This window comes from Thunnus albacares, chromosome 24, assembly GCF_914725855.1.
Source record: "Thunnus albacares chromosome 24, fThuAlb1.1, whole genome shotgun sequence".
NCBI classification, from domain to species: domain Eukaryota; kingdom Metazoa; phylum Chordata; class Actinopteri; order Scombriformes; family Scombridae; genus Thunnus; species Thunnus albacares.
The window spans coordinates 8,857,851-8,875,483 of record NC_058129.1 but is presented as its reverse complement, the minus strand read 5'-3'; the positions used below and the strand labels follow the sequence as shown (position 1 = coordinate 8,875,483).

General features: G+C 42.3%; 1 protein-coding gene and 1 long non-coding RNA gene across 11 annotated transcripts in view; one reads left to right on the top strand and one right to left on the bottom strand.

Moving 5' to 3' along the window:
• Positions 1–17,633, bottom strand: part of pard3ba (par-3 family cell polarity regulator beta a) — a 164,951-nt gene that overhangs the window by 37,534 nt on the left and 109,784 nt on the right. For all 9 annotated transcript variants that reach the window (XM_044345430.1, XM_044345431.1, XM_044345432.1 and 6 more), the window contains 2 exons: positions 7,638–7,748; positions 7,038–7,301 (listed from right to left, as the gene is read on the bottom strand). In XM_044345430.1, coding sequence (XP_044201365.1) covers positions 7,038–7,301; positions 7,638–7,748 — 375 coding nt within the window. The remainder of the gene's footprint in view (positions 1–7,037; positions 7,302–7,637; positions 7,749–17,633) is intronic.
• On the top strand, positions 7,709–10,368 carry LOC122976767. Of its 2 annotated transcripts, none has more exons than XR_006401035.1 (3): positions 7,709–7,789; positions 8,678–8,812; positions 10,058–10,368. It is a non-coding gene; the product is annotated as an uncharacterized LOC122976767 (long non-coding RNA). The 2 variants fall into 2 exon arrangements; XR_006401036.1 differs by having other exon boundaries at positions 7,727–7,789; positions 8,652–8,812.

Genomic DNA, 17,633 nt, shown 5'->3' with positions numbered 1-17,633 from the left:
TCGTTTTTCATCCATATTTCAGAGTATCTGACTATGCAGGTTGATATCTGACAGTGCACAGAGAGAGAGGGAGAGAGAGAGAGAGGAAACTGGAGGAGGATAGAGACTGAGGGAAGAGAGGAAGGAGACGCCGAAGCAGGAAATGAAAGATGCGTCAGAAGACAGAATGAGAGCAAAAACCAAACAGCAACATAAATACAGAGATGGAAACTTGGAAAAGAGTGAAAGAAAGAGCAGGGGAACTGGAGTGAGAACAAAACTGTCTAGTATATGAAAGAGAGCGGGAGAGAGTGTGAGCCTGTGTGTGTGAGTAAAGCAACTATCCCGTGGTGTTAGTCAGTGTGAGGGCAGACTAATTAGGAAGTGTGCACCGCCGCCGGCTGGTTTGGCGACTTCTTCTTGCTGCGGCCAGCTGATTTAAACACAACACACGGGGGGGAAAAAAGCTCGGGCCGGCAGTTTTTCTTTGCTGCCTGCATGCTGGAGGTAAGCACACATCAAAGTGCGTGGTCAATGTTTGGTTTCCTGGTGTAATACTGGGAATAGCTGGACAGAAACTCAGTAGAGCTCCAACCTGGAAGCAATGGGAAAATAAAGTGACTTTCAGTGTCCCTCTACCCCCCCCCCCCCCCCCAAAAAAAAAAAACCCATAAAGAAATCTACCATTTTATTCATCATTTATGATAATTATTTATCAGTTGCGTGGGTCTTGGTTGACTATATGAGGGGCTAAACACTAGATCCTAACTGAACCAGAACTGGTCTTTTTGTGAGGATAATTACTTATCAGAGGAGGCCAATGTTCTGATAATTTAAAGGGGTATTTCAACTAATTATTCAGGTAATTCTTGGAAAAATCCTGTCTACGACACTCGATGCTACGCTGTTGATAATGCAACTCCACAGTACAATGCCCTCATCGCTCTCAAACATACTTTGACACACTCAGAAAGGTACTTCCTTAGACCTTAGAAAGTCCCTCCAGAGCCACCTGACCTTCATGTGTAAAATTGGTGTAATAGCCCTTTAACATTGTGACTATTACCACAGTAAATTTGTCACCATTGCACAACATGTTCTCAGAAATGTCATCAGTATGGGAAGAAAGCATTGCTTGTTTTCTGTATCTTTTTTGTTTACAAAAAGCTAAATTAAGTTTTAAGACAGATAACGAAGTTAGTCACAAACCAGTAAAAACAAAACAAACTATGTTTATCAGACTTCTGACAAGAAAAAACTAATAATTTTTGCTTTTTTCTTATGAGGTAGTGCATTCTTTCCCCTCTTCAGGGATCTAAAAGTCTTCAAATGAAACAGTCTTAGAAGGAACAATCAGTCAGGAGACATTGCTCACAATTTAAAGGGTATCAAACCAAAATGGGTGAGTAGCAGCATCTAATGTAACAGACACATTACTCATCATGTATCTGTTTTCTGTTGTTAGACAAGTGCACAGCCATAAAAATGAAACTAGATTAACTCACAATCTAACACTAGCTTCCAGTAACAGCGTGTTTGCTCGGCGTAACTGACCATGAACAAAGGGAAATCTGGAAGCCGCATGAATGTGAAAGAAAACATTTTAATTGCTCAGATAGAGCATAATAAAAGACACTTTAAAGGCAAAAATGTCTTAATGTGCAGTCTACACTAATGATGTGTTGTTTTCAAGGGAAGAATATATCCTTTTTCTTTGAGCTCTTCCTCAGGCAGATGCTGTCTGACAACTAAATCCACGGCAGAGAACGAGGATGTGTTTTTTTTTTTCTTCCTGTTTGCAGAATGCGAATTTCTGCATCTGCGCTTATGGAAAGTCTTCTTGTATAAAGTCTGCTTTGCACTTCTTTCATGCTGCTTGCCTCCTACTTTTTCTGTCTATAGGGGAATAAAACTGTATCCTCGGTGCAGCACTCAAATGGAGCTTAGAAAAAAGGAAACAGGGAAGAAAACCAACATTATTCAAGACTTGTAAAAAAAAAAAGACGTAACAAATCTATATCCGAAAGACCTTGTAGCTTCTTTCTAAAATGTTTCAACAATTAGTCAAGCCTGTCTAGAGTGATTTAGGAATTGGACTTCGTCACAGTGTCGGGTAAAGTCAGAGGCATGTATTCCTCGTGCCACTGCTGAACCATAGAAATCTGAGTGCACGCTTACTGATGTGTCATTTACTTGTCTTAGCTTACGAGCTCACCTTCATCTTTTTTTTCTTAGCACAACGGTGGATTTTTAAAAGCACAACTCTCACAAGTCTGTACATCTCTTCACTTGGGCCTCTTTTTTTTTTTTCCTCCCGTACTCCTCTTTCATCTCATCTCCCTGTTTCTTGCTCTGGCTACAAAGCATGCCTTCTGGCTAATAAAATTTGACAAGCATAGCTAACCTTTTTTCTCCACAGGTCAGCCTCTAGCATAGCTCTAATCAAATGTGATGCCCATCACGGCACACACCTGCCATTGAAGGCCTAATGAAAATGTCCAACAGTAAATTAGGGAGACAGCGCTGGGAGTCCACTGTTGAGGGCTTGACAGGAGGGGAGGGGAAGGGAGGGGGGCGGGCACTACCATGTTTAAGTTGGCAAGACTATGTGTGGACGCAGAGGTATGCAACGCTTACCTTCACAAACATTCGGATAAAGCTGTCTTAGCATTAAGGACACACAAGGAGACACCGTCTCCCACATGTATAATGAGCAGATTTCTTTCTCAGCATCATTAAAACAGTGTAATGTAAAAAGATGAAAGCAAACAGATATGTTGTTCCCACGGAAACAAAAATCCTGCATTGCTACAGCTACAAAGGATTGCTTTAAATTAACATAAAGCATTCTGAAACTGGAAGTGAAAAGTAGGTTTGTTTGCTTATAGATATACACACACAGTAAGTGAGCTTACACCTGTGATTTTTGTGCAACGGTATAAAAAAAAAAAACCTCACTGGACCACACACACACACACAGCATTGTTGCTAGGTTACACCGGGGTTCCTCGCAGATATATGACATGTGGGTGGCTGTGTGTGCGCGTGTGTGTGTCTGTTTTTGACCATGTGTGTATATCTGTGTGAATGAACGGCATGGGGGTTCCAACCTCATGGTTAACAGTGTGTGTTTTAACAGATGTACCTGTTTTGTGAATGAGCGCCCTCGTCCAAGGCGCAGGCGGTGGTAGGTGAATGGAAATAGCCGGCAATGAGGGAGCATGTGTGAATGTGCGTGCATGATGTGGTTGGGTGTGACTGCGGAATACATCTGAGGTCAGCCAACACAGCCAAGAGAACTGTGGTTGTATTTTTGTAGTTTTGGCCTTCATTTAAAATCAGTTTTGATAACATTGTACTCACCAAAGTATCTGCGGAGATCTGAGAATACAGCAACAAACGCCAGCAGTCAGCATTCAAACAGGTTGTGAACAAGCCAAGACTTCAGCCGAATTATAAACCACTTTATTTGGAGGTCAAACTGAAGTGAGTTCACATGAAAGCTAAATAATCATCCCTCATTCAACAGGAAACCTTCTCCTGCACAACTAGAGTAGTACGGTTAGTCAAATTTGAATCAAAAAAGTCGGTCAGTAAAATGTGATGGATGATTATAACAGACAGTTTGAGTAATAATCTTATAGTTTGCCTTCATTTTCTCTTCCAAATAATTTTGGTTAACCTGAGTGTTTCTTTAAAACCTCAGATCTGCCGGCCAATCACAGCTCTTCAATCCATGTTCCCAATTAAAAACCCTAACCCAATTAAAAACCAGGGGTGACCTGGCATTTTCCATTATTGGCCCCAAACTGTGGAACAGTTTCCCTTCCAATGATACCCTTAAAACTCATCTTAAGACCCATTTCATTCATGTTCTTTTGATCCTCATAATTATGTCTGTGATTTTATTTGATAGTAACTGTCATCTCTCTTTAAAGCTCGTGTCCCTTGCCCTGTTGGACATTGTTGTAGCGAGGTCATCGTGTTTCCAGATCTCAGCAGTTAACTTGATGAGTACAATGTGATTATTACTGATGGAAATGATGGTCAAAACAATGAAAACAAGAACCAAGTTGTAATAAACCTTAAATAAGTCTACAACTAACCGACCAACTAGCTTACACACTGACATTAAGCAATTCAAACTAATATTTAAGGATAAGGGCTGACCTTGTTACATCTCTTCTCTACTATCTGTCAAATAAAGGCTAAAATGCCTTTATTTGTTATGGAATAAGCTAATGTTTGTCAGGCTTTGGCCACACTGTCAGCACTTGTTACTAGCATCAATTCATTATTCATAAAATACAATATATCTCTGGACTTATCCTTTACGTACCTACTGCTAATATATTCTATATCACTTGAAAGCTCTGCATGCAAAGGTTAACAACAAAAATAAGAGGTGAACACATTTTTTTTTATTATTCGAGACAACACATGCAGAATGACCGACCTCTAACAACCTTATTATACATTTGTTTCAGTATTTCTTTGTCTCTGGAGACTCCCTCATACAGTATACAGAGTTAACAAGCCAGAGAAGGCTGCTCATCCATCATGCTAATGCTAAAGACTATCTAATATACATTATGAGCAAAACAGGGGAGGGAGAATGGACAAGTGACACAGTGAGAATGTGAGAGAGGAACAGACACAGAGAGAAACGGAGGGAGAAAACAGGCTGGTAATGAAGTACCCACCACTAGTGGATGAGAGCTAAAGTGGTCTAACAGATCTGTCAGGCTGCTAGACTGTGGCTAATTATCCCCCTCCCTCCTTTGTCTGCATCCTCTCTTCTGTCACTTCCTCCCACTGGAATTTACTCTGCCTATCGAACACGTTTTCTCTCTCTCCCTATCTCCCCATTTTGGCTTCCCTCTTTCTCTACACTCTTCTCTTGCTTTCTCTTTTTCTCTCTGTCCCTCCGTCTGTCACTTCTTTCCATTCCCCATCTGTCTCCTTTCCATGTCCAACCTCTCTCTCTCTCGCTCTCTGTATCCTCTCTTTTTTCTGGATGAGATTGGGTGTCTGGGGCTTAGTTTTTTGATTTGCAAGTCAATAGTAATTTCTGTCAGAGAGTTTAGTTTAAGTTGAGGGAAGTTTTAATGTGGCCTGTATTATTTCATACGTGAAATGATAAATTTACATTAGAATCCTCTCTAGATTTCCCTCTTTTCTCTCTTACATAGAAAAAGTGGCTGCAAGTTAAACTCTAAGGTTTCAAAAGCCTCAGCAGTAATAATATATAATACAGTAGGAATAACAACACTGACAACCAGTGTACGTCTGCAAGCATTAACTGAAAACGAGTGGCTCCAACACTCCACTATTAGACTAAATAATAAGTTTTACTCAAGTTCAAGCACATTTTTGTCAATAAACTACCTTAAATTCAACTCCAACGTTCCACCTTTGTACACAGCTGTAGGACCAAATGCTTAACAAACTGTTCAGACCTGTATCTAGATCCATTTACAGCACATTACCATTCCTACCTGGCATCAGAATATCTCAAATGCATCTCAAGTACCCCCTTGGGTTTGGATTTCATCTGCCCACTAAATAATTTTATCTGGGAAAACTGTAAACTTCCCTAAAAGACATTTGCACACAGCTACTGAAGTGGACACGAAAATATGTATGAAGGTTTAAGGGAGTTTACATTCATACTGGGTAGGACTTTTGTCCCCAAATTTTTGGACACTTTAGCACACAGACAAGGCGACCAAGGAGGTTTCTGCGGCCAAACAAGATGTTCTTCTCTGACCTCAGTCCAAATGAACATGTGTGGAGACCTGGCAAAGCATCAGCAGAACAGATACCGAGTGTCTGCTGAGGTTTGCGGGTCGAAGACTTCAGGCTTTTATTAAAAGCAAAGGATTTCCGCTAAATTATGAAAATGATGGCTTTATTCAAGTATATGTTAATTTGCCTGATTGTTTTTGTCTCCTAAAATAGAGAGACGATGTTTAAAAAAGGAATACAATCAAAACTAACAGTCAGCACTTTAATCTCACAGTAATTGTTTCATTTTAAATGTGCTGGAGACAACACAAACAAAGCAACTGTCCTACTGTAGCTCTTTCCAACTTCCAGCCATCCTCGTTTTGGGTTCATATCTGTATCAAGATCTGGCCGCTGGTGATTACGTCTGCCCAGAACATTTTCAGCGCCAAGTGTGTGTGTGAACAGACAGGGATACAGCTGGTGGCCTGAGAAATGTGGTGGCATGAAATTCAAACATTAAAAAAAAAATCGTAGGGAGGGCTGAGCAGAGGCAACCTTCTGCTTTCAGGGATGTGTTCTGCTGCACCTGGGCCCTGTGTATGTTTATGAGAGAGTGTGTGTGTGTGTGTGTGTGTGTGTGTGTAAGAGAAAGAGACACGGTTACTTGTAGAGGAAAGTCTTGGATCACTAACTGAGCCCTTACTAAAAATTAAAAACTGAGGAAAGGAAAACATTCAAACCATTAATATTTTTCCATATTTTAAGCTCAGCAGCCAAACTGCCCCCAAACTAACTTTTGGGGTTTTTTTTTTTAGTTCTTGCAATGAACTTTATGGAGAAATGTAATTATCAAGTGAAAATAACTAATCATATTTTTTTTTTTTTTTAAGAGATTTTAAAAACTTGAGGGTCAAAATGATCACAAACATAACAGAAGAGTTATATGAATCATGCATGGCATTACTATGAGACTGTGTGTGGGTGTGTGTTTGTGTGTCTATATGAGAGTTTTAGTACAGTGTAAGCATGTGCTCATGTTTTATGCATTTTCCCGGCTTGGTAGACCATGAATGTAGATATGTGCAAATATTCTCTCGCTCATGCCGGTCAAGCCATGGGGTCCGTGACCTTGTGTGTGCACGCCTACACAATTTTGTGCATCTACCCACTCCCACTAATCTGCACAGACACACAGATGCAAATTTGAAAAAAACAAACACATATGGATTAAACTGCTTGTGAAGTAAACTAAACCAAGTATTTGGGTCCTCGCAAGTTTAGAAAAACATAAATAATCAATTTTTTTTCCTCTTCCTCTGCTGTCTCACCTTTCTGCAGGCGGCGGTCTGGACTTGTTGACCTTGGCGTAGAGCCCGTCCAGCTCCTCGGCGGAGGACTGAGGCTGGTTGGTCCCCCCTTTCGGTGCCGCAGGGGAGGGCGTGCGACTGACGAATGACTGAGGCGAGGGCGGCTGGCGGAAGTTGTTGATGCGGGCGTAGTTGGGGTCGCTGTCGTCGTCTTCCACGTCGGGGAGGGAGGCCGGGTCCGGGGTGAAGTGGCCGGAGCGGATCTCGGCGTAACGCGGATCATAGCTGTCAGCCAGGAGGAGAGGAGGCAGTTACATATTAAAAGAATAAATAATACACGCCGAAGAATAAGCCTCGCTTCAGTCTGCTGGTATGAGCTACACATTCAACTGAGCAGTTGTTTCGGAGGACCAGGCGGGTGCATGTTGCTGCGTCGGGATAATTCACAACTTGTCAGGTAAGGTGTCAATCACAGTTTTTTTTTACTACACTGGTGATTGTGTGAACTTTCTGACTCTCTCAGCACTTCACTGTGTTGTAAACCTCTCTCTTTTGACACTTTAAACTGTGAAAAAAAAAAACAACACAGAGACTTATTCCACACTCAGGTCTGATTCATACCCGTCTCTGTTGTCAGGGATCCTGTCCAGCTCCTCTTCACTGAGGGCCTCCAGTTTGTTTTTGGATATTTTAGCTGCATCTTTGCTCTTGTCTTCTTTCTTCTTCCCAAACCTGGAACAAGAAGCACAAAAAAGGGACACGGATGCAACACGGTGAGTTTTAAATGACCTAAAATATTCTCTGATACACTTCCTGTTCATCTTTAAGACCTTAAAACCTCAGGTAGACAGTACTGCAGCCTGCCAAACGCAATTTTATGTTGGAGTGTTTTAATCTTTCTGGAGATTTTTATGATGAAACTACAAACTTCACTCAAGCAACAGAGCTTGCAGGAGTTGATGAAAGAGACTCTCAAACTCACACAACTTGCAAACACACACAACCTCCACCTTGCATCACCTTTCCAAACACGCGCATACACATTCGTCCACTGTTAGACAAACTCATTCCTGTATGTCCTTTAGTGGCTTTGCTTGGAAAAAGACTGCTTAATGCTAGATAGTGTGTGCGTGTGTGTGTGTGTGTGTGTGTGTGTGTGGGGGGGGGGGGGGGGGGGGGGGGGGGGGGTCACACCATACGGAGCATGAATATTTTAAAATATTCAATAAAACAGTTGTTGCACCACAGTGTGTTATAGTTTTCATATCAACTTCGCCATTACGACCATCATCACCATCATCATTCTGGATCATATCATTCCGCTTATTCTCTCATTTTACAGACAAAATACACTTGTCACCTCTGCTCCAGTTATAATGAAGCTCTATTTCACACTTGTAAGAAATTAAGTCTTTTCCTCTAAATATTTCATATTCTTCTATCTCTCCTTCACATCATCTTTCTCACCAGGCCCCACCGCCCTCTCTCATCTCCCCTCTGCGTCTCTCTCTCTCTCTCTCTGTGTGTCGCATCCTCTGTCTCACCCGCCAACCCATTTCTTTTTTGCTCTCGCCCTCTCCTTTCCTCTCAGCTCCTGCTGAGCCAATCTAATGTCTGTGTTTATCTCATTAACAGCAAAGCACTTCTCATTACTGCTACAGGCAGATACGTGGCCTGAATGGTAACCCGCTGGCCTGGCCAAAAGTGGCGCTCAGCATCAGAGCCGCAGTGAAACCTGGACAGGATTGTCATTTTGGCCTGGCACCATCCTGCAAACCAATTACTGTGGTTTTAAGGTAATCTACTCACTTTATTTTTTTACCTGTGTGTGTGTGTGTGTTAATGTTGCCAGCAGCAGGTCAGACATTTGCATAGCGTATGTTTTGCTGTGAAGACTGCAGAGAGGTGACTAATTAAACGATCTTCTTTTACAGTTAACGGTCACTTTATGTTTTTATGCCCTATACTTGTGAGTCTATGTGGCCCCATACAAACTTTCTACATACTAATGAATTTACTAGCTCATACACATTCATGCTCACACAGGTGTTTTGACTCACCATTGGCTAATTAGACCCCTTCTAGAACACCGTTATCATTCCTCGGGGCAACACACACCATGTTTAATGCTTGTCAAAACACCCACACGAGATGGTTTTTTTCAGGACACATCTCTGTCCTGTTCTCCAGAAAATTGCAGATTTTCTCCAGAAAAGCAGAATAACTATAAACTCCTGCGTGGGTGTGCAGGACATTTAAAGTATACCCCAGTAATAAAGTTATGAACTATTCCAGAACCAATGTTTGGATGATTTAAAAGTCTACTTCCATAAAGTTAGTGGATATGTGAGAGACAGATAAAAAAAAACTTGTCAAAACCAGAGCAGCAAAGGCGAGATATCCCCATTTTAAGTTCTTAGTATGGGTCAATCTCCAAAAATACTGGATCCTACACTTCCCATAATACAACTCATTAGACCCTCCCCTGCCTGGTGAGCCCCCACGTCTCCTCACCCCCAGTTTCTAACACAGATTGTCTGTTAAAGTCCCGACACTTAATAGTAAACCCACACAGGTGGGGTTTTTTTTTTTGGCAGATTTTTTTTGCCTCTTCTCATGGCTGGTTGATGCACGGCCGGATAAATTACACCTAGAACAGTCTTATTAATACAAGGAGTCAGATGACCTCAATTGACTACGGTAGAGCTCTGCCCATCTTAAACCTGGGCAGAGGTCTAATCAACAAGAGTAAGTGAAAACACCTGTGTGGGTGTGCAGGGACTTTAAGCTGAGATAACCTCGATGACTTGACAAAGCTCCTGTATGCCGCAGAAGATGTTATACAACTGTTTTGAGAGGCGGTTGAGTAGCACTAACCATGACTGGTAAACTGATCTTGATGTGTAAAATCGGTAGAGTGCCCCTTAAAGCAAAACTGGCATGCAGTACAGCTTCACACTGATCTCGGGGGGCCTTTGAGGAAGTTTAAATGTGACATCTGTAACATCCTTGTTTTATCTTTATATTTTTTTTTTCCTCAGGTGATGTCACTGCCCCCGTTGCTGTGATATTTTTCCACATCACTTCCTGGAGATCACTTGTCACAGAGACAGTGTGGGCAATGCCGCAGCAAGCATCTTTTTTTCTGAAGTTTTTTTTTTTTTTTTTTTTTTTTTTTTCTTGGAACTATTTTGATGTTCTGAGCAATCCCACATCATGCCAGTGCCAAAAGCAGACTACCAATTACCTCAGCGAGAACTGTACAGAATGTTGTATTGTTGCAAAAGGAATATCAACACTATTCATCTTAGTTTGCATCAATAGATATATAATTATATTACACATAAATATATGATTATCTAAAATCCCAGGTTTATCTGTCTGAGCTGCCTGCCCTCTTAACCGCCCACCCACCCACTCTCTCTCTCTCTCACACACACACACACACACATATACACAGAGCACCTTAATCAATATTCCAAGGGGGCAGAAGTCCACAGCTGGACCCATCATTATATCTGCATTAATTAGGAAAGCCTCTTTTTCTCACTGCAATTGTCTGAGACATGGAAGGAAAAAGGAGGAGGGGTAGACGCAGGTTGGGGATGGGACTCCCAATTAGAGACATGTACCTGCCATGAGGGATGTGGATATCCCCCGCTCTCCCATTATCTCACCCCTTCTTCATTGCCAAAACTCCCATCTTTTCCCATCGCGGTGAGCCAACTGTTTAACGGTGTCTCATTGCTTTCCTCTTTTCTCTCTTTGTCTTTTTTTTCCTCTTCTCTACTTGCTGTCTGTTCTTTTTTTCCCCCGCATTTATTAATTCTGTCTCTTCTCAGGACACTTTCTGCTCTGTCACTCTTTCAGAAATCTGACAGTTAATTTCCTGTTGAGTGCTAGAGTGCCGCTGAATTTAAAAATTAAAAAAAACTTGACAGAGCCATACGGTACACACGAGTGGAAGTAAGCAAATGCACAGAAGACGACTCTAGAAACCTCAGTAACTTAGATACACGCACAGTAATCAAGAAACCAATATATCGCTCACAAACGCAGGTACGCAGCCACGCACGCACTCGAGTAGACAGCAATATACATCAACACGGGCGACGCACACGCGGTAACTCTGTAGGGAACTGCAAACAGTCTCATGGAATAGGACATCTCATTAACTTAGCATTATCTACCTACACAACCACTCCATCAAACTCTCATTAGGAGGAAGTAGGGGGTCCGGGTGAGTCAGACTGCTCTTGTGTCCCAGTTAATACACTCCCCACTGTCACAAGAGCTACTGGGAACCATTATTAGTGTGTCACTGTCATCATTAGCCCGCCGCTGCCACCGACTCCTCGCCGTCACCTCGGTGGGCCCGGGATCCTGAGAAGTGATGCAACTGGACTGTTCGGTTTGCACTGAACTCTGGAAATAAGAGTTCTTGCTAGTATGTTTGTCGCTATATTTGAATATTGATGATATAATAGTATTTTTTTGTCAGCGTCCAACTGGTTTAGAAGAATCTGGCATCTTTCTATTTGACTGAACTTCCTTGTGAAAACTACTTAACTTTACAAAATCAACACCCGGATTTGGACAAACCAGTGAGTCGCACGGAAAACTCACCGCAAAGCAAGCAGCTGGTAAGAAACTGGACTGACTGTAATTACTACAGCTAATGTCATTCTCATTATTGGAGGGAGAGGGGGGAGGAGGAGACGACGGGCGTGTGCGTGCGCTCAGTTAGCCGTGCTCTAATGAGGCTCTATATGTAACATTGAGATCACAGCTAGCCGGTGTGGTGATGTCACCAAACTGACCTGTGCAATTAGCCCCCCAGGGAGGGGAGGAAGAGGCCAGAAGAGCTCTCTCTATTAGAAAAACTTAACTATTACATTTAACAGACTTAAACTGCAGCTACAGACTTAACATCTCCTCTCTCTCTCTGCAGAATGAACGGCCTTTTCTCCATCAATCTTTCAAGAAATCATCCGTTTGCTTCCATTCTCAGCATTAAGAGCGCTTTCTTTTCTGCAATTGAGACAATAACTGACGGTGTGCAGTGTGAGTTGATTGTGTGTAGTCTTAATAAGCTTTCTATCTGGTGCGGCAGGAAGTCAGTGGGTGGTTGGTTATCGCCAGGCATAACGAGGGATGTGAGAACACTGTCTGGCACTGTGGATGTGTGTGTGTGCGTGTGGATGTGTGTGTGTGTGCGCGTGTGTGTGCGGGGTGGACGTCATGTTTTCAGGCTGAGGACAAGCATTTAATTGACATGTGTGTATGTGTACGTTGCGTGTGAGCGCTCACATGCTCGCTGACTTGATGAAACTCGTGAACACCTTGCCATACAGTGTTTGAGGTGTAGCACGCACACACACGCACACAAGCTGAAGCTCTACACACACACACACACACACAACAGCACGGCAGAGCATGAAGGGCTCATCTTTGCAGAGACACTGGTTTAGCATCCTGTCTGTGTTGGAGGAAAGAGATGAATAGAGGAGGAAGAAAGAAAACTAAATGAGAAGAGAAGAAAGGAAAAAAAACACCTAATAGCACAGTATAACAATAATCTTCACTTGTAGAGCATTTTTCAAAACCCCTGTAACAAAGTGCTTCTGAAAAGAAAACAGATTAAAAACCGACAATAACAAACACAAATCGAAAACTTGCAGTATATATAATGAAAAACATAAACTGGATTAGATAGTAAAATCAAGTAAAAACACCCAGAAAAAAAACAAGCCAAATCAGGATGAGATATTTGCTTGTTTTAAGAAGAAATTTAAAAGATGATCCTGCAAACCCTATTTTCCCTATTTTGTGCAAGACTTTGTCGCCTCCAGTTTTATGCTAGGACTCTGGATGAGAATATCAGGCTACGTAGAAGCTCTAGAAGGTCAGAAATACAGAGTCAGACCACGAAGTGCATTAAAAGTAATCAGTAATATCTTAAAATCAATGTGGTTATATTGAAGTGCTGATATACTTCCTTTTAACTAACTAAGTATATGCATAAATGCATTTAATTCGCAACATGAAGAAGTAGTTAAGCAAAGTAACAGTGGGAGTAGTATATCAGGATGTGAGCTAATGTCAACAACAGATTCTGATGCTTTTTCTGCAACATTAACATTATCGTCATCTCCCTCAGTGTTGCTATTATGCTGCAAAATCCAAGATATTCAGGTGTCGGACAGCGATGGTTTGGCCCTGATCTGCTGCCTTGTGGATATACTTCTCAATCCTCCAGGTACACATAAAGTATGTGAGCAACGACGCACAGTACATACAGACTATATGTGTTGGTGAAAAGCATCATGAGCCTTACAAGCCTGACATACTGAATTCTGTTCAGTCTGTAGCAGCCGATTGATTTTTGGTCAAGACAAATGAAGAGGGAGTTACAACATTCGAGGCATGAGGAGATAAAAGCATGTAGAGTAAAATGGTTTTGATGCCTCTACAATTATAAATAGATATTTTTGAAATATTTCTAAGATGATAAAAACACGACTGGACAAGCCTTGTGGTATGATGTTCAAACAGAACACCAAGATTTCTTGCAACAGGGTTGCTATGTTCTAAGGAAGAAGAAGGTGGCCAATAGCTGAAAGCAAGCGAGAAAACTGGCCAAATATCCTATTTGCCTCGGAGAATGAGCGAGAGACTAAGATAGAGAGGTGAAAAGAAGCAGAGTGGGTGAAAGAAAAGACGAGAGAGAGAGAGAGAGAGAAAGGCAGAAAAAGAATGAGTGAGAAAGAAATTAAACGAGCAAGCCAGAAAAAAGTGAAAGCAGGCTAAATAGCCTATCCGCCTCGGAGAATACACGAGAGAAGCTAAGAAAAAGAAATAGCCAGACAAGAAAGAGAGAAAGAAAGAAAAAAGTGAGGGGAAAAAAAAGGAGGAGAGATGGATGGGTGAGCCAAAGCTCCTGTGAAAGTGCAGCTCAGCTGGGGAGGAATAAGGAGCTTAGGAATATATAGAAGCAATGCTGCTGCGTTCAGAGGCACAGGGAGAACAGTTAATCAGCCAAGCAGAAATGTTATCGCAGTAATTAGATTGCTCTGTATGTATTTGGAGAGCAGCACACATATCTCAGTGGAGTTTGCAGTAAAGAGAGACAGATAAAGGGAGAGCGAAAGAGAAACAAACTGAGGGGCAGACTGAAAGAGAAATGAGAGACACACATAGAGAAAGAGAGAGAGAGAGAAAGAGATTAACACTATGGAGGGTTGTGATGTAACACAGTGCCTCCTTCTCCTGTTCTGGCACCGTGGTGTTGCTTTCACGGTGAGACTAGTCGGAAAATATTCCAGGCCTGAAATAGACAGAATTACATTCGCGGTAAAAAATAGACAACAAGCGCTCTTTAGAATTGGTGTGGTTTCCTGGTGGAAATGAGGATCAGGCTACAAGTAGGCTCTCGCTCGACAACAAGTTCACATCAGGCCACTGAAATCCCGCTTGTGATTGACGGGCACCGCTAGCCAATCCTGGCCTGTTTGTGGGAAAATCCCACCTCCGCTCTATAATGAAAACAGCCAGCAGGTCCTGAGTTTTCCCCCTACGGGCATAATTAAATCTATTTATCCGACTTCCTCTCCATATGCCCTGCGCCGCATACCGGCAATTTGGCCCAAATCAGCTTCTATTAATGGCTGATATTAGCAGTGATAGCACTAAAAAGAGTCTGAGAGCTAAAACTGCAGTTAGGAGAGATCCATCCGATGCTCATCCCATCATAATTAAAACAGCTCCAGTTAGAGCCTATTAATAATGTAGAGGAGGGGGGAATGCGAGTGGAGGATTCATCCGTTAGTACTTATTTTGATATCTAATTCTTGAAACTATGTTAACTCAATTTCACAGCAAAGAGAGGAAGGAGGAGAATATTGTAAGGTCAAAATGTTTTATTACTAGCTAAACTACTTGCCTAATACCTTGCCTGTGTAATCTACAACCCTGCTGCAAATATATAACGGCCAATAGAGGCGTAATCATTTTATTTTCCTTTTTAAATGACTTGAATTTAAACACCTAGAGGAGAGAAGATGGAGGCAGACTGACAGGTATGAACGCACAGCAGGTTGTTCCCAGGGGAGCAGAAAGCAGATAAGGAAAGCTTGTCTTAATCAACGCCTGGTCAGTCCCCCGAGTACTGCATCAGTCAGACAAAAGATAGAGAGATTGAGGGAAGAGAGGAAAAAGGGGGGGGAGGAGGTGCCAGGAAAGGACACAGGGAAAGGGAGGAAAAAAAAGAGGAGGAGACAGAGGGGGAGAAGAGGGACAGGGAAAGGGAGAGATGAAGGGAGGAGGGAAAGGGAGAGAACATGGTGAGAAGGAGGGAGAGTAAGAAATAGAAGAAAGTTAAGGAGAGAGAAAAGGAACACAGGCGGAGAAGAAAGAGAAAGGAAGGAAGACAGAGATCAAAGGATGAAAGTCTCAAGAAGGAAGCATAAAGAGAGAGAAAGGGAAGAGAAAATGAAGCAAATGTAAACAAAATAGTTAAGACAAGAGTGGTGGAGGAGAAAAAGAATGAAGAGGAGAGAAGAGGGTTTTTTTTTTTTCCCTGACAGCCGGAGAGTGAGAGTGGCTGGGCCATCCAGAGGCCTCCTGGTGAAATATGGGCCCTCCCTTTAATTGTTTGCATCCTGATACGCGGCATATTTTAGCAATTCCACACAAAATCCGTCGCCCCCGGCAATTTGTCTTGTCTTTTCTCTTCCCTTCCCACTTCTGTCAGGGAAGCCATTAATATTTAACGAGACCGCTGAGCTACACGTCTCATTCTCAGACTCAGCCATTTTGGAAGGCGGTGTGTATGTTGTCTCTGTGTGTGTGTGTGTGTGTGTGTGTGTGTGACGCCTCCAACCACTGTCCTAAAGGGTATCTTAAAGGGTTAGTTCACTTAAATTACACTCTTGTGGCACCTTATGGCAATGGAGGTAAATAGTCTAGGGACTAATTCATCACAGTTTTTTTCAATGCTTTGAGCACAGACAAAATTCCATTCACCTTTATTTTCTCGGGTTGGAGGAAGAATCTCAAAGGCTGAGATCTCAAAACACGTAACAAATAAAACCAAAACTATGTGCATGGCTAAATACCACCAGGGTTAAGTGGTAAACTATCCCTGTTCAGAAAATGTACAGGCTTAATTATGATTTTGTGTATTTTTCCCTTAATTGCTCAGTGCATATTAATAAGTGAAGAATGAATGTGCATACATGCATTTTAATTTAAGGTGGATAGTTAAGGATCCTGCGGGATTAGAGGCTCTGATGTGAGTGAAAGAACGCGCCGTGTGAGTGTCGGTTTATTTACTGCTGACTAACTATCTGTGAGTTCTGTCCTGTTTTTTTTTTTTTTTTTTTCAAAAAATCCTTAACATTTTCCCAGCTGGCGGCTAGGGAAAAGGCTAGGTCACCATGGCTCCAGATGAGAGCCGTTGGCAGACTGGGAAAGGTTAGACTCTTGGCTCCTCCGCTCCTTCCACACATCCTCAGACAAGAAACACTTAACCTTGTCCGTCTGGAAGGCAGAGGTCAACGCTCTGTGTGTGTGTGTGTGTGTTTTAGTGGGAGATGCGTGAGGGGGCAAGGAAAGGCGCAAGTAGAGAGAGGGAATGTGTGTGTCCTCTTGCATGTGTGTGTCATTAGCGGACCTTAAATGACAGAGGAACTCCATCCATCACTCATGGCATGAAGATGACTGAATAGGACATAACCGCTATTGGAGGTGTAATTGCTTCCTGGCGCCCCTATGCTTTGAGTGTATGTGTGTGTGCATGAGTAGGTAAGATCAAATGCTAATTGGTCGTGACTGTTTCCTGTGGCCACATGAATACCTTTAATTGGCCGGTGAGTGATGGGCAGTCGGCTGCTGAAATGCCGCTGAGCTGTCCGGCTGATATGAATGTGTCTGCACTTCAAACTGTCCGTCCCTCAGGGTCAATTCAAATGTCATAACTCGATAGGAACTGATGGATCGTGAAAGTGATCAACACAAATGGAAGTCTCAGCTCACTGTCTTATTTGATAATTACCTTGTGGGCAATAATTCATTGTATGAATGTGGGTATCGTATTCCTCAGCTGGATGAGTAACCAATGTTACCAGAGGAAATAAAAATGAAAAAAAAAAAAAAAAAATGTAATTCCTAAATGAGATCTGTGCCATTTGAAAACTGTGACAGCTACTCTGGTGAAATGATTGCTGGCAAAACTCAAGAGAGCATTACCATGTGATTAGCTTTCTGAAGATTGCTTCTTACATAACGGTTAATCAGATGATGCAAGATGTAAATCAGCGTTGGGCATTAAGCAAAAGGAAAAAAAAACTGAAAGAAGCTAGACAAGATAGCTTATAATTAAAGAGTATAGACCTTCTGGCCCCAGATACTTGCTGGAAAACTCTGGAAGCGCGAGGTAAACAAGTTGTTTAGAAGCTTATGAATAAAGTAATTAATTCTTCAACTGCTCCGGTGGAGCTACTTCACGGTCAAACTGCAGAGGAGTGAGTAGGCATCCCTGCCTCACCCCCCCCCCCTCCCTTCCCCTCCCCTCCCTTCCCTGCTGAACACCAGAGCTGTAAATAAGAGACAGCTCTG